Source organism: Mus caroli, chromosome 17 (assembly GCF_900094665.2).
Source record: "Mus caroli chromosome 17, CAROLI_EIJ_v1.1, whole genome shotgun sequence".
Taxonomy (NCBI): domain Eukaryota; kingdom Metazoa; phylum Chordata; class Mammalia; order Rodentia; family Muridae; genus Mus; species Mus caroli.
In genome coordinates this window covers 79403706-79419151 of record NC_034586.1, presented here as the reverse complement: position 1 = coordinate 79419151, position 15446 = coordinate 79403706, and the positions used below count along the sequence as shown (strand labels likewise).

The following is a 15446-nucleotide window of genomic DNA, read 5'->3' as shown; positions in this document are numbered from 1 at the left end:
GGGGACCTGACTTGGCTGAGGGGGCTTTCTGGCCTTGAAGGATATGACATCAGCACCCTCCTATCCCAAAGCTTTTCTATAAGCAAAGAAGGACCACACTGGTGCCTTCAAATGTCCACTGTCCAGGGTGGCCTGGTCCGTGCTTGGTGGCACCAGTGTGTTTCTCTGTCCCAGATCTGGGAAGAGAACATGCCATGTCTAGAGATGCTGGGGGTGTGTGTGTGTGTCAGAACACAGAAGGAATGGCTCCATCTGTCAGGAAAGGACAACCAGGCTTCAATGCTCTCCACAAAGGTGACAACAACACCTGATTTTAAAGAGGACAATTTTCTTAGCATTTAAAATATGCCCCCCCGCCCCCCGTAGCGAGAAAGCTGTAAATCTCAGCAGTTGCCATTTGAGTTAGGCCAGACATGTGGTTGAATGGCAAAAGGGGAAAACGGGACGTGCTTCAGAGACAAGTGAGGAAGCCTGGGCTTCTGAGAAGGTTGATTAGAACAGTGGTATCAAGAGGAAGGGAGAGCCATGCTTCCCTGAAGAAAAGACTTAACAGAGTAATTTTTTGGGGCTGCAACTCCACAGGTAACCGCACCACGGATGGGAATTCTGGGAAGGAAATGGCACTGCGTCATCAAAGGAGAACATGTTCCTCCAATCCCCTTAACATGGCTTAACGAACATCTACCTCCCTAGCCACGTTAGCCAAGGAATTGATTGCCCTTCCCAGCTAGAATGCTAGGTCTCCCCCAAGCCAGAGAGTTCATTTTGTTGACCAGAAGGAAATAGTTTCCCCTAAATGGGTGTTACTGCTACTGTGACGCTGATGATCAGGGGGCCTCGGTGGGGGTCTCCGCTCTCCGGGGCTCTGGGTCTTTCACATGGGATCGAATTTCCTCTCCATAGTCCCCTGGGGTGGGGGTCAATCCATGTTAGACATGTTTGAATCACACAGGTCTCAGGGTCGGAGCCAGGCAGAGGCCCAGGAGAGAGACATAGTGGGGTGGAAAACAGGGAAAGGCAGGCAGGATAGAGGCCAGACAAGAGACAATGGATGCATGTATTTTGAAACCAGTGTGCATGGTGTTCCTATCCACTTCCCACTTTCTGAAAACTCACCAGTGATCTCAGAGAAAAGCCAGATGGCAGGAAGGGCTGTGGGCCCCCTGCCCAGCCTCCAGGTCACCCCTGTCTGTCCTTGGCTGCCTTTCTGTCTGCACTGCCTTCTCCTGCACCTGCCCCCTCCCTTGGCTTTCACTGTGGCTTTTCCATCCTGGTAGAGATACTCTCTGGACCCTTCCTACCAGGGAGCAGGAGGCCAGGCCCAGGCCAGCCAGCCTCAGTCAGATCGAACGCTTCCAAGTCAGCTGCCTCTCCCATTACGGAATTGCTGACACCGCTGGGGATTCACGCCCGAGAAACTGTCACTGCTGGCTACCCAGAGTGCCTGTCTTCCAGGAGTCTACCCAGCTGTGTGCTCTACAGGATTAGAGCAGCCCTGGTGCTGCAGGGGACCACATGTCACCATCTCCATCCCCTTCTTCTGGAGACCTTTCTGTCAACACATCTACAATTAGCTGGCTGCTCCAATTCAAACTAACATGAGGGAAATGTCTGGATGGCCTTCACGGCTGCACAGCCATTTTTTGCCTACCTTGGACAGGCATGAGCTGTCCTTATCCAGCTCCTAACCAGCCCTGGAACTTCTCTGTGGTTCTGGCTATACTCTCTGTCTCCACTGAGCTTGCCAGTCCCACTGCTACCTGCCCCAATTTCCCCAGGCCTGACTTCTCTAAAGGACCCCTACCCCCCTGAGGCTGGACGTTAGGCTGCCACTACACTCCCCAGGGAAAGGAGGGCTCCCTTGGTCTGGCTCAGTGTACCTTTCTTTGGACTTGCTCTTCCATTTAAGGAATGGAAACCATGACTCTTGACCCTTGCCAGCTACAGGAGAGAAGATGGAACATCAGAGGATGGAGGAGGGACGTACATACGGGGAACTGGAAGGGGGCACGTGAGAGGGGAGAGGAAGAAGGGAGAACACTCCCTTTGTACAATGAGGAGAGCAGTGGTGAGGGGTGTGAGGTAAAGTGGAGATGTTGGGGCTCTGGTCCACACGATGCAAATGCAGACCAGCAGTCAAGTCTGTAGCTTCTCTTTCTTTCTCCCAGTGTAAGCTGTTCCTATCCAGGGTTTGATGTAGCGTCATCCATTGCTTTCCGTGTGAGGGGGTGAGTGGAACTGGTAAGTGGTAAGCGAGGGCCCAGGAGTCACTAATGCTGACCAAGCATCTCCTGAGCACCCTACCACACACACACACACACACAGGCCACACAGAGGTGAAGGCGGAGAGCTCTCCTTGACCTTAGGCTGGGATTCCTGGCCAAGGCCTGGGCACAGACCATAGCAACGAGCACGGAGGTCGCAGGCACCGGTGGGCTAAGCAGGGATAATGGCTGGCGGTAGGTAGGCAGTGGCTCAGGACCATTCTGGGGGACAATCAGGTTTACAGGGCAGGGGGTCAAGCCTCGGTGCCTGGTGTGGAAAGTCTCCAGGGAAACAAGACACGGGAGTGTCCTCAAGCTGGAACAGGAAGGCAGGGGTAATGGTAATGGGCGAGATTCTTAGTAAGAGAGCAAAGTGGACCATGATCCGCCTCTTAAAAGTCCCTGCGGGTGGATAGGGGGCACATACAAGGAAAGATCCAGAAAAAAGGCTCAGAAGGAAGTTTTAAATAGAAGACTCAGGTATTTGCAAGGAAAGAAGAATGTTAGGGAAGGCAGTCTCTTTGCCCAAGTAAGGCTCTGGATTTCCACTGGAAAAGATGGACTAAAACCACCATTTTTTGGCAAGTGCAGAACATTTTCAACAGTGCCTGCTAACTGCCTGCCTCGGGAAAGCCAGTCCACAGAGCCAAGTACACAAGCATCCCAGCTGTGTCCGGCATTTGGGGTGGACATCCCAATTCCACAATGCCCTGACCAGCACTATATTTTAAATAAAGATAGAAAGAAAGAAAAAGAAAGAAAGAAAGAAAGAAAGAAAGAAAGAAAGAAAGAAAGAAAGAAAGAAAGAAAGAAAGAAAAGGATTTCAGGAGTAGGGGAGGTGGCACATGATCATAATCCCAGCACCCAGGAAGGTGAAGGCTTCAAGGCCAACCTGTGGGGAGAGGCAGCTAGGAATGATGTCTAAGTGTGTCTCTAAATAGATGATAGGGAGGTCAATGTGGGGGGGAGCTGACCACAGCTCTGAGTGCTCAAGCCACGCAGACTGGGTGACAGATTTTTGGTACTTTAGACAGTCATTAGTGACTTTATTGACAGCAAGTTCTCGGAGTGGTTGGGCCAGAGCAGAGGGAAACCATAAAGCTCTATAATGGGTTGAGGCACTAATGAGGTTGGAAGTAACGGAGACACACTTCTCCCTCCTCCTTTTCAGTTACTTTGCCAGTAAAGGGAGACAGGTGCAGTACGCAGAGGGCTGAGGTTTTCGTGGTTTGAGGGTTCTGTCATCTTGTGGACAAAAAAAAACAAAAAAAACAAAAAACAAAAACAAATATAGTTTCAGGAGGAGGGAGAGGAAAGAACAGAGGTATGAAGGTGTAGCAGCTATTCCTGGTTCCAAGTTTCTGACCTTGAACTCGGAGATCTCCCTGTCTTTTTTTTTTTTTTTTTTTTTTTTGGTTTTTCGAGACAGGGTTTCTCTTTATAGCCCTGGCTGTCCTGGAGCTCACTTTGTAGACCAGGCTGGCCTCGAACTCAGAAATCCGCCTGCCTCTGCCTCCCGAGTGCTGGGATTAAAGGCGTGCGCCACCACGCCCGGCTGATCTCCCTGTCTTAATCTTCTGGAATTCATAGCCACTGTGCCTCAAGATCTCCACACCAAGATCCAGGTCAGAAACTTCTATCTCCCAGCCTTCAGATTAGGATCATGGCTATGCCTTCCAATTCTGAATTGTAGTTCATTCCAGATGCAGTCAATTTGACAACCAGGAAGAGCCACCACAGTCCACCCCTTGTGAACTTGACACAAATCATATCTCATGTCCACTCAAGCAAGCCAGTAAGAAACATCCCTCCATGGCTTCTTCATCAGCTCCTGCTTCCTGACCTGCTTGTGTTCCAGTCCTGACTTCCTTTGGTGATGAACAGCAACATGGAAGTGTAAGCTGAATAAACCCTTTTCTCCACAGCTTACTTCTTGGTCATGATGTTTGCGCAGGAATTCAAACCCTGACTAAGATAGAAGAAGAATGAGCTAGCCGTAATAAACACTGTATGCCAGGCTCTGGTCTAAGCATCAGACATGTGCTAATTTCTTTAGCCCCAAGATAGATATTGCTATCCCATTTTACAGATGAGAATTCTGAGGTACAGAGAGGTTGGGTGACTTCCCAAGGTTTGTAAGTGATAGTCTGGCTTGAGTCTGGATACTCAACTGTAAAAAAAAGGGGGAGTGGGTGTGTGAATTCAGCTTGTCTACAGCAGGAAGGGGTGTGTTTTAGAGAGATGGGGATTCATGCCTGCTATAAACCTGGTTAGAAGCTGTGTCTGGGCCAGGGCGTCACAAGCTTTAGAGCAGATGCTATTACAGTTGTCTTGGTAAATGGTTGTGCGTGTTATCACATTACCTTCTAAATATTTGGAAGTGGAAATTTCTGGTTCTTTTGGAGACTCCGTTGTTTTGTGAGGCAGATACATAGGTGAGAGAATGTTTTGCTGAAGCAGACACAGGTGAGAGGATGTGTGATGTTTAGAAAGACTATAACTGTGACCCCACAGACAGTGGGAGGAGGCTCTGGCATTGGTTCTCTAGTCTTCGCTGAGGAGGCTCTTGCACTAGCTTACCTTACATCGTGTTGCTGATCTTCGCCTGTCATGACTTTGTAGAGAGTAACTCAGCCAAGGGCTCGTGATATTCCTGTGGCTTCTTGCTGCTTCCGAGGACTTGGACTGATTGACTGGTGGAACCCCATGGCTTCTTCCAAACCAAACTGCCATTGCTGATTCATGACTGGTGATTGCCGAATGGACTGGGCTGCTGCTGCTGCTTCGTGTTGGTGTTTGCTACAGGACTGGACTGCTGACAACGGATATTGGAATAGCCCCCAAAACTACTGCTAAACAGGTCCACAATCCCTGTTCCCTATTAACCTTTCTCTTCCATTACCTCTGGTGGGTGGTGGGCTAGAAGGGAGGCTGAAGCATTTAAGAACCTTATTAAAATAGGTTTTTGAGAAGTCTAAGCCAATAATATTTATTGTTACATCCATAGATTTGTGTGGCTGTCATCAGCCTTGCTCGGGGGAGCTTCTTTTTGCAGTGGGTAATACAGAGGTGCAGGACCCACTGGTCAGAATGCTGAGGAAAAGTGACTGTGCACTGTCCTAAGTAGGACATAGCAATGTATTACAAGTGTGTAAGGGCAGTGGGTGGGGAGGAGCACTGTGAAATGGCATCATTTGGACAACATGGCCACTGTACACATGAATTCACGATGTTTGTGGTTACTTACACAAGGTCAAAGCTCCAGCATGGGTGGGGTCAAGAGGCTCACGATGTGCCCCTGCCAGAGGAGCCACTGGCAGTTGATGCCAGCTAATAAAGAGAAAGCTGTTTCCTATTCTTTTTTTAAAGAAATATTTTAGAGGGCTGAGAGATGGCTCAGTGGTTAAGAGCACTGATTGCTCTTACAGAGGTCCCGAGTTCAATTCCCCAACAACCACATGGTGGCTCACAACCATCTGTAATGGGATCTGACGTCTTCTTCTGGTGTGTCTGAAGAAAGTTACAGTGTGTGTGTGTGTGTGTGTGTGTGTGTGTGTGTGATAAATAAATCTTTAAAAAATAATGACATAGGAAATGTGATTGCTTGACAAGGGAGCCGATCTAAAAAGCTAACCCTTTCCATGTCTATTGGTTCTGGGTCCAGGAGACGGCTCTTCAGGCAGGGTGTTTGTAACCAACCTAACAATCTAGGTTCTAACCTCAGAACCTCCGTGGTGGAAGGAAGGAACTGGTAGGAGTTGTTCCTGACTTCCATATGTGTTCTATGGCACATGTAAGCCCACATATATACATAAATACATCATATATACATACATAAATACATAGTACATACACACCTGAACAAAAAATACATATTTAAAAATTAAACAATATGTCGGGCGGTGGTCACGCAGGTCTTTAATCCCAGCACTTGGGAGGCAGAGGCAGGCAGATTTCTGAGTTCGAGGCCAGCCTGGTCTACAAAATGAGTTCCAGGACAGTCAGGGCTATACAGAGAAACCCTGTCTCGAAAAACAAAACAAAACAAAACAAAACAAAATTAAACAATACTTATACAAACCCAACAGATAAACCATCTCCATTGGTTTTGCTTTGTTTTTTTGGCCCCTTGGTTTTAACCATCTATCACACAGCACAAGAAACAAGGGTCCCGCATATAGGCTGTGAGGGTTTCGTGTGTGCTTTTCCCTAAAATTGCCTCAGCAGAGTAACTGAGGCAGTGTGCTCAGTCACCTGACAGGGCAGCCCTGGGCCGGGGCATATCAGTCCTCTCTGTGCTTTCCCAAGCACCCCAGTGTGGGCCCCCAGGGTTCAGCGCTGGCCAGAGTGGCCCTGTGCGTGACTAATGGGGCGAGGTGTGCCTGTTGCTCCTACCCAAAGCCTAAATGACACAAAGTCAAAGGCACATATTTGGGGGCACGGCTTCCTGAAACCACCACGCTCTCAGGATGTGGTTGGTGAGACAGGAACAGAGCATTCAACCCTGGAGACAGATTGCTGAGAGTTGGGGTGACCTGTTACCTCTCCTAGACACTGCGTGCAGGAAGGGACACACAGGAAGAGACATAGTATCCTTTAGATGAGGTCCCCCAGGTACCAAAGCCTGGAGAGAGAAAGAGGAGGGAAGAGAGAGAGAGAGAGAAAGAGTGCAGCCCCCTCGTTGAGCCATTAGCCCTAGGAAGAATATCGTGACACTAGGCATGATTTCCAGAAATTTATTGGAAACACAATACAAACTGACAAATAGATGGCCTCTCCTACGGACAGATAGGCCACACTGGCACGGCGTGGGAGAGAGCTTTCCCAAGAGCACTGAGGCCAGCTCTGGTTCGTGCTCGTGGTGGGGGGAGGGAAGGAGGGGACCAGAAACTGGGAGGAGAGGAACAGGCAGGGGTGTACACAGAAACCAGGACATGGCTTTCTAGAGGGGAGCACAAGGCAAGGTACTTTAGTGGGCCAATTCCTCCAAAGGAGAGCAGGGTCAACTGTGCAGAAAGGCTTTCCCTCCTCAGAAGAATGAAAACAATCTACAAGCCCAAGCAGGCCACTCCTCTGCTTCCTTCCCCAAGGTCTTAGCATTGCAGAGGAACTGCCATTCTCCGAAGACAGAGCAACAGGGGTACCCCTGCCCCAGGGCTGCTCTCCCTTGGCCCTCTCTTCCTCTCCCCCTGCTGCTTGCTGAGCCCACAGGTTCCCAGGGTAGCTGGCTTCTGGCTGGAGCCAGCTGGTGGGAAGCACCCACGGAAATCCAGAGGGTGGGAGGGAGAGGCCAAGTTCTTTCTCCCCACTCTCTGACTCCTCATGGCTTTGGCTCCTTCGCAGTGGCTCTGGCCCGTAGTTTCATGGCCTTGTCAGTATGTGCATCTGACCCGTGCTCTCCACTCCTGCTATTCTCACTTTAGTTCTGAACCGTAAATACAAGCTTTGCTCTCCTGGCTGGGCCCTGAGTGATAGACACTGGGCTAGAGACAAGGCAGAACCGTGGGAGCTTCCAGCAGCCTCCTTCAGCTCTCCGCTTCCGTACGCCCTCAGTTTATCAGAGCAGTGGCAATGTCTGAGGGCAGAGGTTTCTTGGGTCCTCCCAGGGGACCTGGCATGGCCGAATGCCTGTGGAGAGAGCCTCAGCTTGGCCATCATCTGCTCACTGAGCAGCGGTGACATGTCATCGACTCCCATGACAGCATCACCGTGGGCCTCAGAAAGGCTGTGGTGAGAAGCTCTCTTAACACCAAGTGCTCAAAAAGGCAAAGTCAAGAGTCCAGGTCCCTTGGAACCTACCCTGGGACATTCCTGCTGTGTTCTGGGTTTCCCAGTAGTCAGCTGGAGGAGCCAAGCTGCTTACGTTATGTGTTGGGGAGGGCGAGGCTGCAAGAGCCCGCTCTCACAAGCGAGATGAGAGAGAACATTCTAGATACATGGGGCTCAAAGTGAGCTGTGCTTTCCCCGAAGCCAACTGGGACCCAGGCTAGGACAGGCCTCCTGTGCTGCTGCTACCATCCCTGGCGAGGCCCCTTCTCCAGATCTCCTGGACCTGGCAGAGAGAATGAGACCTCTGCAGTCAGGGCGACTGGCGGTTAGCATGATGAGCTGTCACTCATGATGTGCCAGGGTAGAAGAGGAAAATAAACAGGGGGGACAAGCAAGTGTTTCTCCCTGTGTCTCTGTGCCACGTAAACCCAGGGCAGGGTCAGAGACAACTGTGTTAGCTCTTCTCTTTTTTTTTTTTTTCAAGAGAATATCTATGGTGGCTTGAATAAGTATGGCCCCCAACGATTTATGTGTTTGAATACTTGGCCTACAGGGAGTGGCACTATTAGGAGGTGTGGCTTTGTTGGAGGAAGTGTGTCAATGTGAGGGCGGGCTTTGAGGTCTCCTATGCTCAAGCTCTGCTCAGTGTGGCACACAGTCTCCTTCTGCTGCCTGCTGATCAAGATGTAGAACCCTTAGCTCCTTTGCTAGCATCAGGTCTTCCTGAACACTGCCAGCCTTCCCACCCTGATGATAATGGACTGAACCTCTGAACCTGTAAGCCAGCCCCAATTAAATGTTTTCATTTATCAGGGTTGCCTTGGTCATGGTGTCTCTTCACATTAATAAAACCCTAACTAAGACAATACCCCCCAAAAACCTGCTGCTCCCTCTTTTGGGTCTTTGCTGATGGGGGTACTATAGTGAAATGCCAGCCACCTGCACATGTTTCATGGGGCACCACTGACCCAGGCCCCACTTGCAGGGTTCCAAGCCGAGGCCTAGCAGTGATGGGGACTTGCCATAGCTGTGTAAAGGCATACGCTGAAAAGAACCTCCTCCCCAGAGAACTCTGAGAGAGGACAAGGCAGCTGGTACCCTGACCAATGTCCTCAGCCACACACACACTCCTTTCTGCTGCATGGAACACAGACTTCCAGATGTCGTTATCTTTGTGACAATTTACTCTTCTTAGGGATTCAGTTCCAGCTACGGCAACTCTGCCTTGCAACAACCTGTTTGGGGGTCCCTCCCATCAGCCACCCAGCTTTGGGGGTCCCACCCATCAGCCACCCAGCTGCTTTAAGACACAGGCCCCAAGGTGGTTGCAAGGTCAGACTCTAGTCACCTATCACAGTCCTGGGATTCTGGGCTCCACAGCTTGTCCCTGCTAATGGAGAGGTGGCCACATCCTCTGCTTAGGGAGTTACTTTGGTGACTGCAGCTAAGTGTCGAGGCTGGCAGAGGAGTCATCTGGGATGTTACTGAAGGCTGGTATTCAGGGCAGTAAAATAGTCAGGTCTCCAGGGGCCTCAGCACAAGCTCTCACAAAGACACTGAGCTGCAAGAGCGAGGGAACACAAAGCCATCTACAGAGATTTATACCTACAAATAGGGTTTCCACCCTTTTACCCCACCCCTCAGGCTCAACAGAGTCTACTTCAAATAAAATGGGGGTTCCACGACCCACTGTAGGAGCCTCCCACCCCGGTTCCAGGTCTTTGTCAGCTGGTTAGCTACAAGAGGAGAGGGCAGTAAGCCAACCGCTTGTCACAGTGATGCACACACTTGGCACGATCAATGCCTGATCTCTGGGGAGCGCTACAGGACTGCAGGCAAACCAACCCCACCCCAGCTTCTCTCCAGTGACTAAACAGATGCTGAGAGTTAGTTACTCACAGGCTCTCCAGACCCTCAGGCTCCACAGAGGGTGGGAGCAAACCCTGTACAAAATGCAGAAAGGAAAGAATAGTTTCCCCAGAGAGGAAAAAAAAGGTGGCTTACTGAGAAAGAAGCCAAGAGATACAATAGAGAGGGCAGGGAACTACGATGAACGGCAGAAACACTGGCCTATTCTGAAGAAGCCGCTCAGAAAGATGCTGTGTCTTTCCTGTACATAATTTCACAGCATGAAACAAGAGGGTGCACACATGCAGGGCATTGGGGCTCTGGGCTCTCAGCAGCCTCACGGCTGAGCCAGCTGCATCTAGGAATTGGGAACTGGGAAGCCAGGAGGCTGAAAGCCCCCCCTGCCTCAGCTCGCAGACAGGTCCACTCTGGAACAGCAAGGTCTCCGGGAAGGAAGCTAGGTGTCACTGGTCACACATGGAGTCACAGATCCAGATTGTGTGCTCCTACAGTTTCTTCCCTGCCCCCTTTTGGGCTTGCAAGGGGTGCACACGGAGCCCTCCCACTGAAGGGGGCCACCTCCTTTCCAGGCATGGCTGTGACCACCAGCAGGACAGTAGCAGATCTTGGAGTACAGGATGGAGTAGGGATAGCTCAGTCTGACACACAGCAGGTAAGTTCTGGAAAAGGGAAGAGACAAGATCAAAGCTAAATGGTTTCTAACACTGGAAGCAAACTGAGAGTCAGAGGTTGGGAATGCCAGCCTCCCACCAGCATGGTGTCCAGCAGCAGGAAAGGGATGGCTCAGAGTGTAGTTTAGGGATAGACCAGAGAGAAAGTTCACGTAGGTCAATAAAATGCCCAAGGGACACTAAAGCATCAATGCCAGGATTTGGATGCGGATACAGTGTCTGCTGGTGAGGCTACTGCATCCCAGGCCAGTGGTCCTGTGTTTACCCACAGATCTCTCAGGACTTCTGGCTGATTTTGGAGGAATGAGGGACGCACCGAGCTGGGAAGAGCAGACCACACTGCCTCCAGCGTTTTGCATGATGCTGACACTCACAGGCTATGAATACACTCTGTAAGAGAGTGAGCCTTGACTCCTAGTGATTCGGGGCCAGGACTGGAGCCACGCCCCTTTCCTCCCCAACACTGCTGACTCTGTGCATCTGGACATGTGACAGAACAGCAGACGCGGCTGCCAACACTGTCACTGCTGTCTTCCATTACACAGCGGGATATGGAGGATGCTGAGATGGGACAAAATGCTCAGAGATTCTCTCCCAGAATCCACTGCAGCCTAGACGGAACCAAAACGTCCACCACCCATACAGGTCAGATCCATCCCGAGGGATGGAGGATGGAGCTGGGCTAGAGCATCACTTCAGGAGACTTTTGAGAACGGGGAAGGCATGGATGCACAGACTGGTATCCAATGGGGGCTCGTCAAATGTGCTAAAGGTTCAAATTTAGTTCAGGAGTCAATCAACAGTTGCATTACTGGCCCTCTTGTATGCTATGACAGCTTTGCCAGAACGATAGGAAGATCAGAAAGGTTGAGGGCTTGCTTAAGGTCACGCAGTGAGGACACCACGGAGTCAAGCTTTGAACTCAGATCAAGTTTTCCTGTTCCACGGAGCCCTCCCATTCTCCACCCAGCCCCATATTCTACTACAGTCTGATAAAAGTGTGCCTTCTTTCAATGTCTGAGTTACGAGTGTGCCAGTGTTTCTCAAAAGTCCGCTCTCCCACCTCTCATGGGGAAGGTGGGGACTGTGATTCCCTTGTCCGTACAGAAATAGAACACTCACTTGAACACAGTGTACAGAGGCCATGTTTCTGACCAACCATGGTAACATTTTGCTAAGCTGCTTGAGTTTCAGAGCAACCCTGTCCTGCTAGTAGCTCAGGATCTGGAGTCCAGGCTCACACCTGTTTTGCCCACACTGGCTCTGAGACAGGCTACCCCTTCTCTGATACTCAGAGCTTCAGAGTCCCAGTTCCCATGTTGGTCCTCTCAAGCCTGTCACTTCACTCTGGGCAGACTCATGTATGCAGGAGTTTGCCCAGACCTTCCTTAGTCCCACTGCACTTTACTGAAGCGAGAACAACGGGCACCTTCAAGTACTCTAGGTACACGATATGCCATGGTGGCAGCAGCGCATGACCCCAGGAGAAAGGTTTAACTTCCAGGTCTCTTTCTAAGACCAAAGGCAGGCAGAGCCACTTATCAAATTTTTGCTCATACGCAAATGACATTATCTTTTTGTTCATGTGCAAATGTGTTCCTCTGGCCACTAACTCTGAACGCCAAGCACTTACTTTGTTTTCTGCAAAATGTCCCCTATTGTTTGACTACTCAGAAGTACTTGAAGCCCGTGGACTTGGAGACTCTGCCCTCTGATCAACTGGCGGCGCCACAAAAGCAATCTCTTTTACAGTTTCTAGTTGCAGGCTTCTGAGTTCATGTCCTCCCCTTCCGAAAATCAGAGAATTCACCATCCGAATCTTGGAGGCTGGAAAGCAGATGGTGAGTGAGACTATGCGTGTAAGGAAACTAGACGTGGGCCAGTGAGCTGGCTCAGGAGGTAAAGGGCGCTTGCGTGCAAGCCTGGAGACCCGAGTTTGATCCCTAGAACCCAGCCAGTGGAAGGAGTTGTGTGGTCAGACATGTATGTATGCATGAGTTTGTAAACACACCCCCACACACTTGTGCACATGCGCACACACTCACGTGCATATACACTCACTCACACACTCACGTACTCACGCACTGATATACACGTCTGAGAGCTAGACTTGAGGCTGGCAGGGAGGCTGAGAGCCCAGTTTGTTCAGACTCCTCAAAGGGCTCAGAAAATGATACCAGGAATCGGAGAGGGAAGACTGAAGCAAAGGAGATGAGTTGAAGGGTGTCTGTCTGAAGAAGCAGGCCCAGAGCTCTCCCCAGCCCAGGTCCAAGGGCAACTGTCTACTTCCCACCAGGTATCAAGCACAGCTGAGAGATCAAGTGGATGCGTGTTCTGAGCGGTGACCCTCCAGCTGTTCATCTTCCTTGTGAGCTTCCAGAATGTGGGCAGCTAAGCACATGCCCTCTAAGGAAGTCACAGGAGGAAGATTCTCTGGGGATCCTGAGGAGAGAGCATATCATTAAGATTCTGGCCTCTGGGGTCGCCCAGCGACTTCCCAGTCCCACCATGCCAATGTGTTGCTGTTGTTTCCTGCAGTATTGCAAACTGAACCCAGGGCCTTTTACCCAGACTAGGCAAGCCCTCTACCATGCCTCAGTGTCCTTAAATAAACGTCACAAGGGGAAAAAATCTCTAACACAAATGCTAGAGATCAAACATAAAAATCAAAACGTTATCAGTGTCCTCTGAGAAGTAAGAGTTTACATAAACAGCGAGATTTTCTTTTCTTTAAGAACTTTCTTTTTTTTTTTTAACCAGGAAAACCAAGGTGGAGAGGCACGGAAGGACGGAGTTCTGCTTCCTGCAATGGTACGTTAATTTATATTAGACTAACTCTCCAGCCAGTCAACTCTGGGCAAACTAGTAAAACAAACAACTATTTGGGGGTACTAGAGAGACTGTTGCCCTAAGACAAAGTGGGAGGGACTAAGTGAGGAGTATTCAGTCATTGCTTTTCCTGAGAGCAATGGAAGACCAGAGCCTACTCAGGCAGAAAGCTGTGGTCTAACTGGAATGAGCCATTGGAGGTAGAGCCTGAGGCTGTCAGGCTGTCTGTAGAGTTGGAAACCGAGAAGACTCAGGGGGTCCTCAGATGATCTTACCCTGCCCCTAGACCATAGATAGGCTCATTTCTGACTAGTAAGGACAGAGGAAGCTCCGAGAGCCTGGAAACACCAGGAGGGTTCAGTGACCCGAGAGGGGTGTTAGTAGCCACCTGTGCTGGGAAGGCATAACTTGGAGTTTAATTTCTACCAGTTTACAGGGGCTGGGTCAACATGATTTTTCCACTGAAAACCCATGAAGCTAAGCAAATCCGAAGACCTCACATCTTTAAACCAGTGGCTGTCAACCTGCCTAATGCTGCAACCCCAAAATACAACTTCTCATGTTGTGGTGAACCCCCAGCCATAAAATTATTCTCACTGCTACTTCACGACTGTAATCTTATTACTGCTATGAATCATAGCGCAAACGTCTGTGCTTTCTGATGGCCCTTCACAGGGATCGTGACACAGTTTGGGAACTGTTGCTTTAAACTAAGCTGCCTCCACAGGACCACAGCGATCAGGGCTGGAGAGATGGCTCTGTGGTTAAAGTGCTTATCACTCATGCGCAGAGAGCAGAGTTTGCATCTCCAGAACTCAACGCAAAATGCTAGGCAGGCGTGGTCGACGGCCTGTAATCCCAGCCCTGGAAGTGGGAGATGAGGATTCCCAGAGCAAGCTGGTTAGCAAGATGAGTCACACTGGGCTGGGCTGAGAGACCCCACCTCAGTGAGGTGGCAGAGTGGTCAACACCAACCTCTGCCTCCATGGTACATGCACTGGAAACTCACCACACATGCGAACATGCACGCAGACATGAGCCAACACGCACACAGACACATGCCAACGTGCACACAGATCCATGCAAACATGCACGCAGACATGAGCCAACAGGCACACAGACACATGCCATCATGCACACAGATCCATGCAAACATGCACGCAGACATGAGCCAACACGCACACAGACACATGCCAATGTGCACACAGACCCATGCAAACATGCACGCAGACATGAGCCAACATGCACACAGACACATGCCATCATGCACACAGACCCATGCAAACATGCATGCAGACATGAGCCAACATGCAAACATGCACACAGAGGCATGCCCCCTGCCACACAGAAATGGAAAAAGGAAGAAATAAAGATCAAAGTGATTTTCCAGTTTGACCACTTGCTAGAGCAAAACTCGGGACACGGCAGAGGAAATGGAAGTCAGAGTCTCTGTAGCCTGCCATTCACAGTGACTTGTATTTTCAAGTTTTAGAGAGAAGAGACAGGAAGATGGAACCAGTAATCAAAAGGAAAAATGTTAGCAGGAAATAAATGTGAGATTAAAGCTGTAAGAAGGAGCACGCAGGGAATCAGACTGTCTGCGGTAAGTATGTTAAAGAAGCTAAGAAGAGGAGCTGCCATGGGTGCCAGTGTGGTATGTTTTCATCTTTTTCCAGAGACAGGGTCTCACTACATAACTCAAACAGGCCTTGAACTTGACATGTGCACTAAACTGCCCTGAACTCACGATCCTCCTGCCTCAGACCCCGAGTGATGGGATTACAAGTATGGCTGGCCTTATATTGTATTTTAGAAATATAAAAGGACGTGCCCTTGATTCCAGCACTCAGGAGGCACAGGCAATCACACCTCTGTGAACTCAGGCATCTTCTCCACCTCTCCAGCCCAGGCCAGGCCAGCCAGGGCTGCACAGTGAGACCCTGTCTAAAAAAGAAAGAAAGAAAGAAAGAAAGAAAGAAAGAAAGAAAGAAAGAAAGAAAGAAAGAAAGAAAGAAAGAAAGAAAGAAAGAAAGAAAGAAAGCA

At 50.0% G+C, this 15446-nt stretch overlaps 1 protein-coding gene and 1 long non-coding RNA gene across 5 annotated transcripts in view; one reads left to right on the top strand and one right to left on the bottom strand.

The window, feature by feature from the left end:
- The first annotated feature begins 4122 nt into the window (after positions 1-4122).
- Positions 4123-5620, top strand: LOC115029756. The gene is made up of 2 exons (XR_003835321.1): positions 4123-4161; positions 4888-5620. It is a non-coding gene; the product is annotated as an uncharacterized LOC115029756 (long non-coding RNA).
- Positions 5621-6987: 1367 nt separating this feature from the next.
- Mta3 (metastasis associated 1 family member 3) overlaps positions 6988-15446 on the bottom strand; it is a 117519-nt gene continuing 109060 nt past the window's right edge. For 2 of the 4 annotated variants that reach the window (XM_029471265.1, XM_029471264.1), the window contains exons 17-18: positions 12208-12401; positions 6988-10562 (exon numbers count right to left, since the gene is read on the bottom strand). In XM_029471265.1, the coding sequence (XP_029327125.1) occupies positions 12241-12401 (161 nt within the window). In that variant the 3' untranslated portion in view covers positions 6988-10562; positions 12208-12240. The remainder of the gene's footprint in view (positions 10563-12207; positions 12402-15446) is intronic. The other 2 variants (XM_029471267.1, XM_029471266.1) reach the window with 2 other exon arrangements.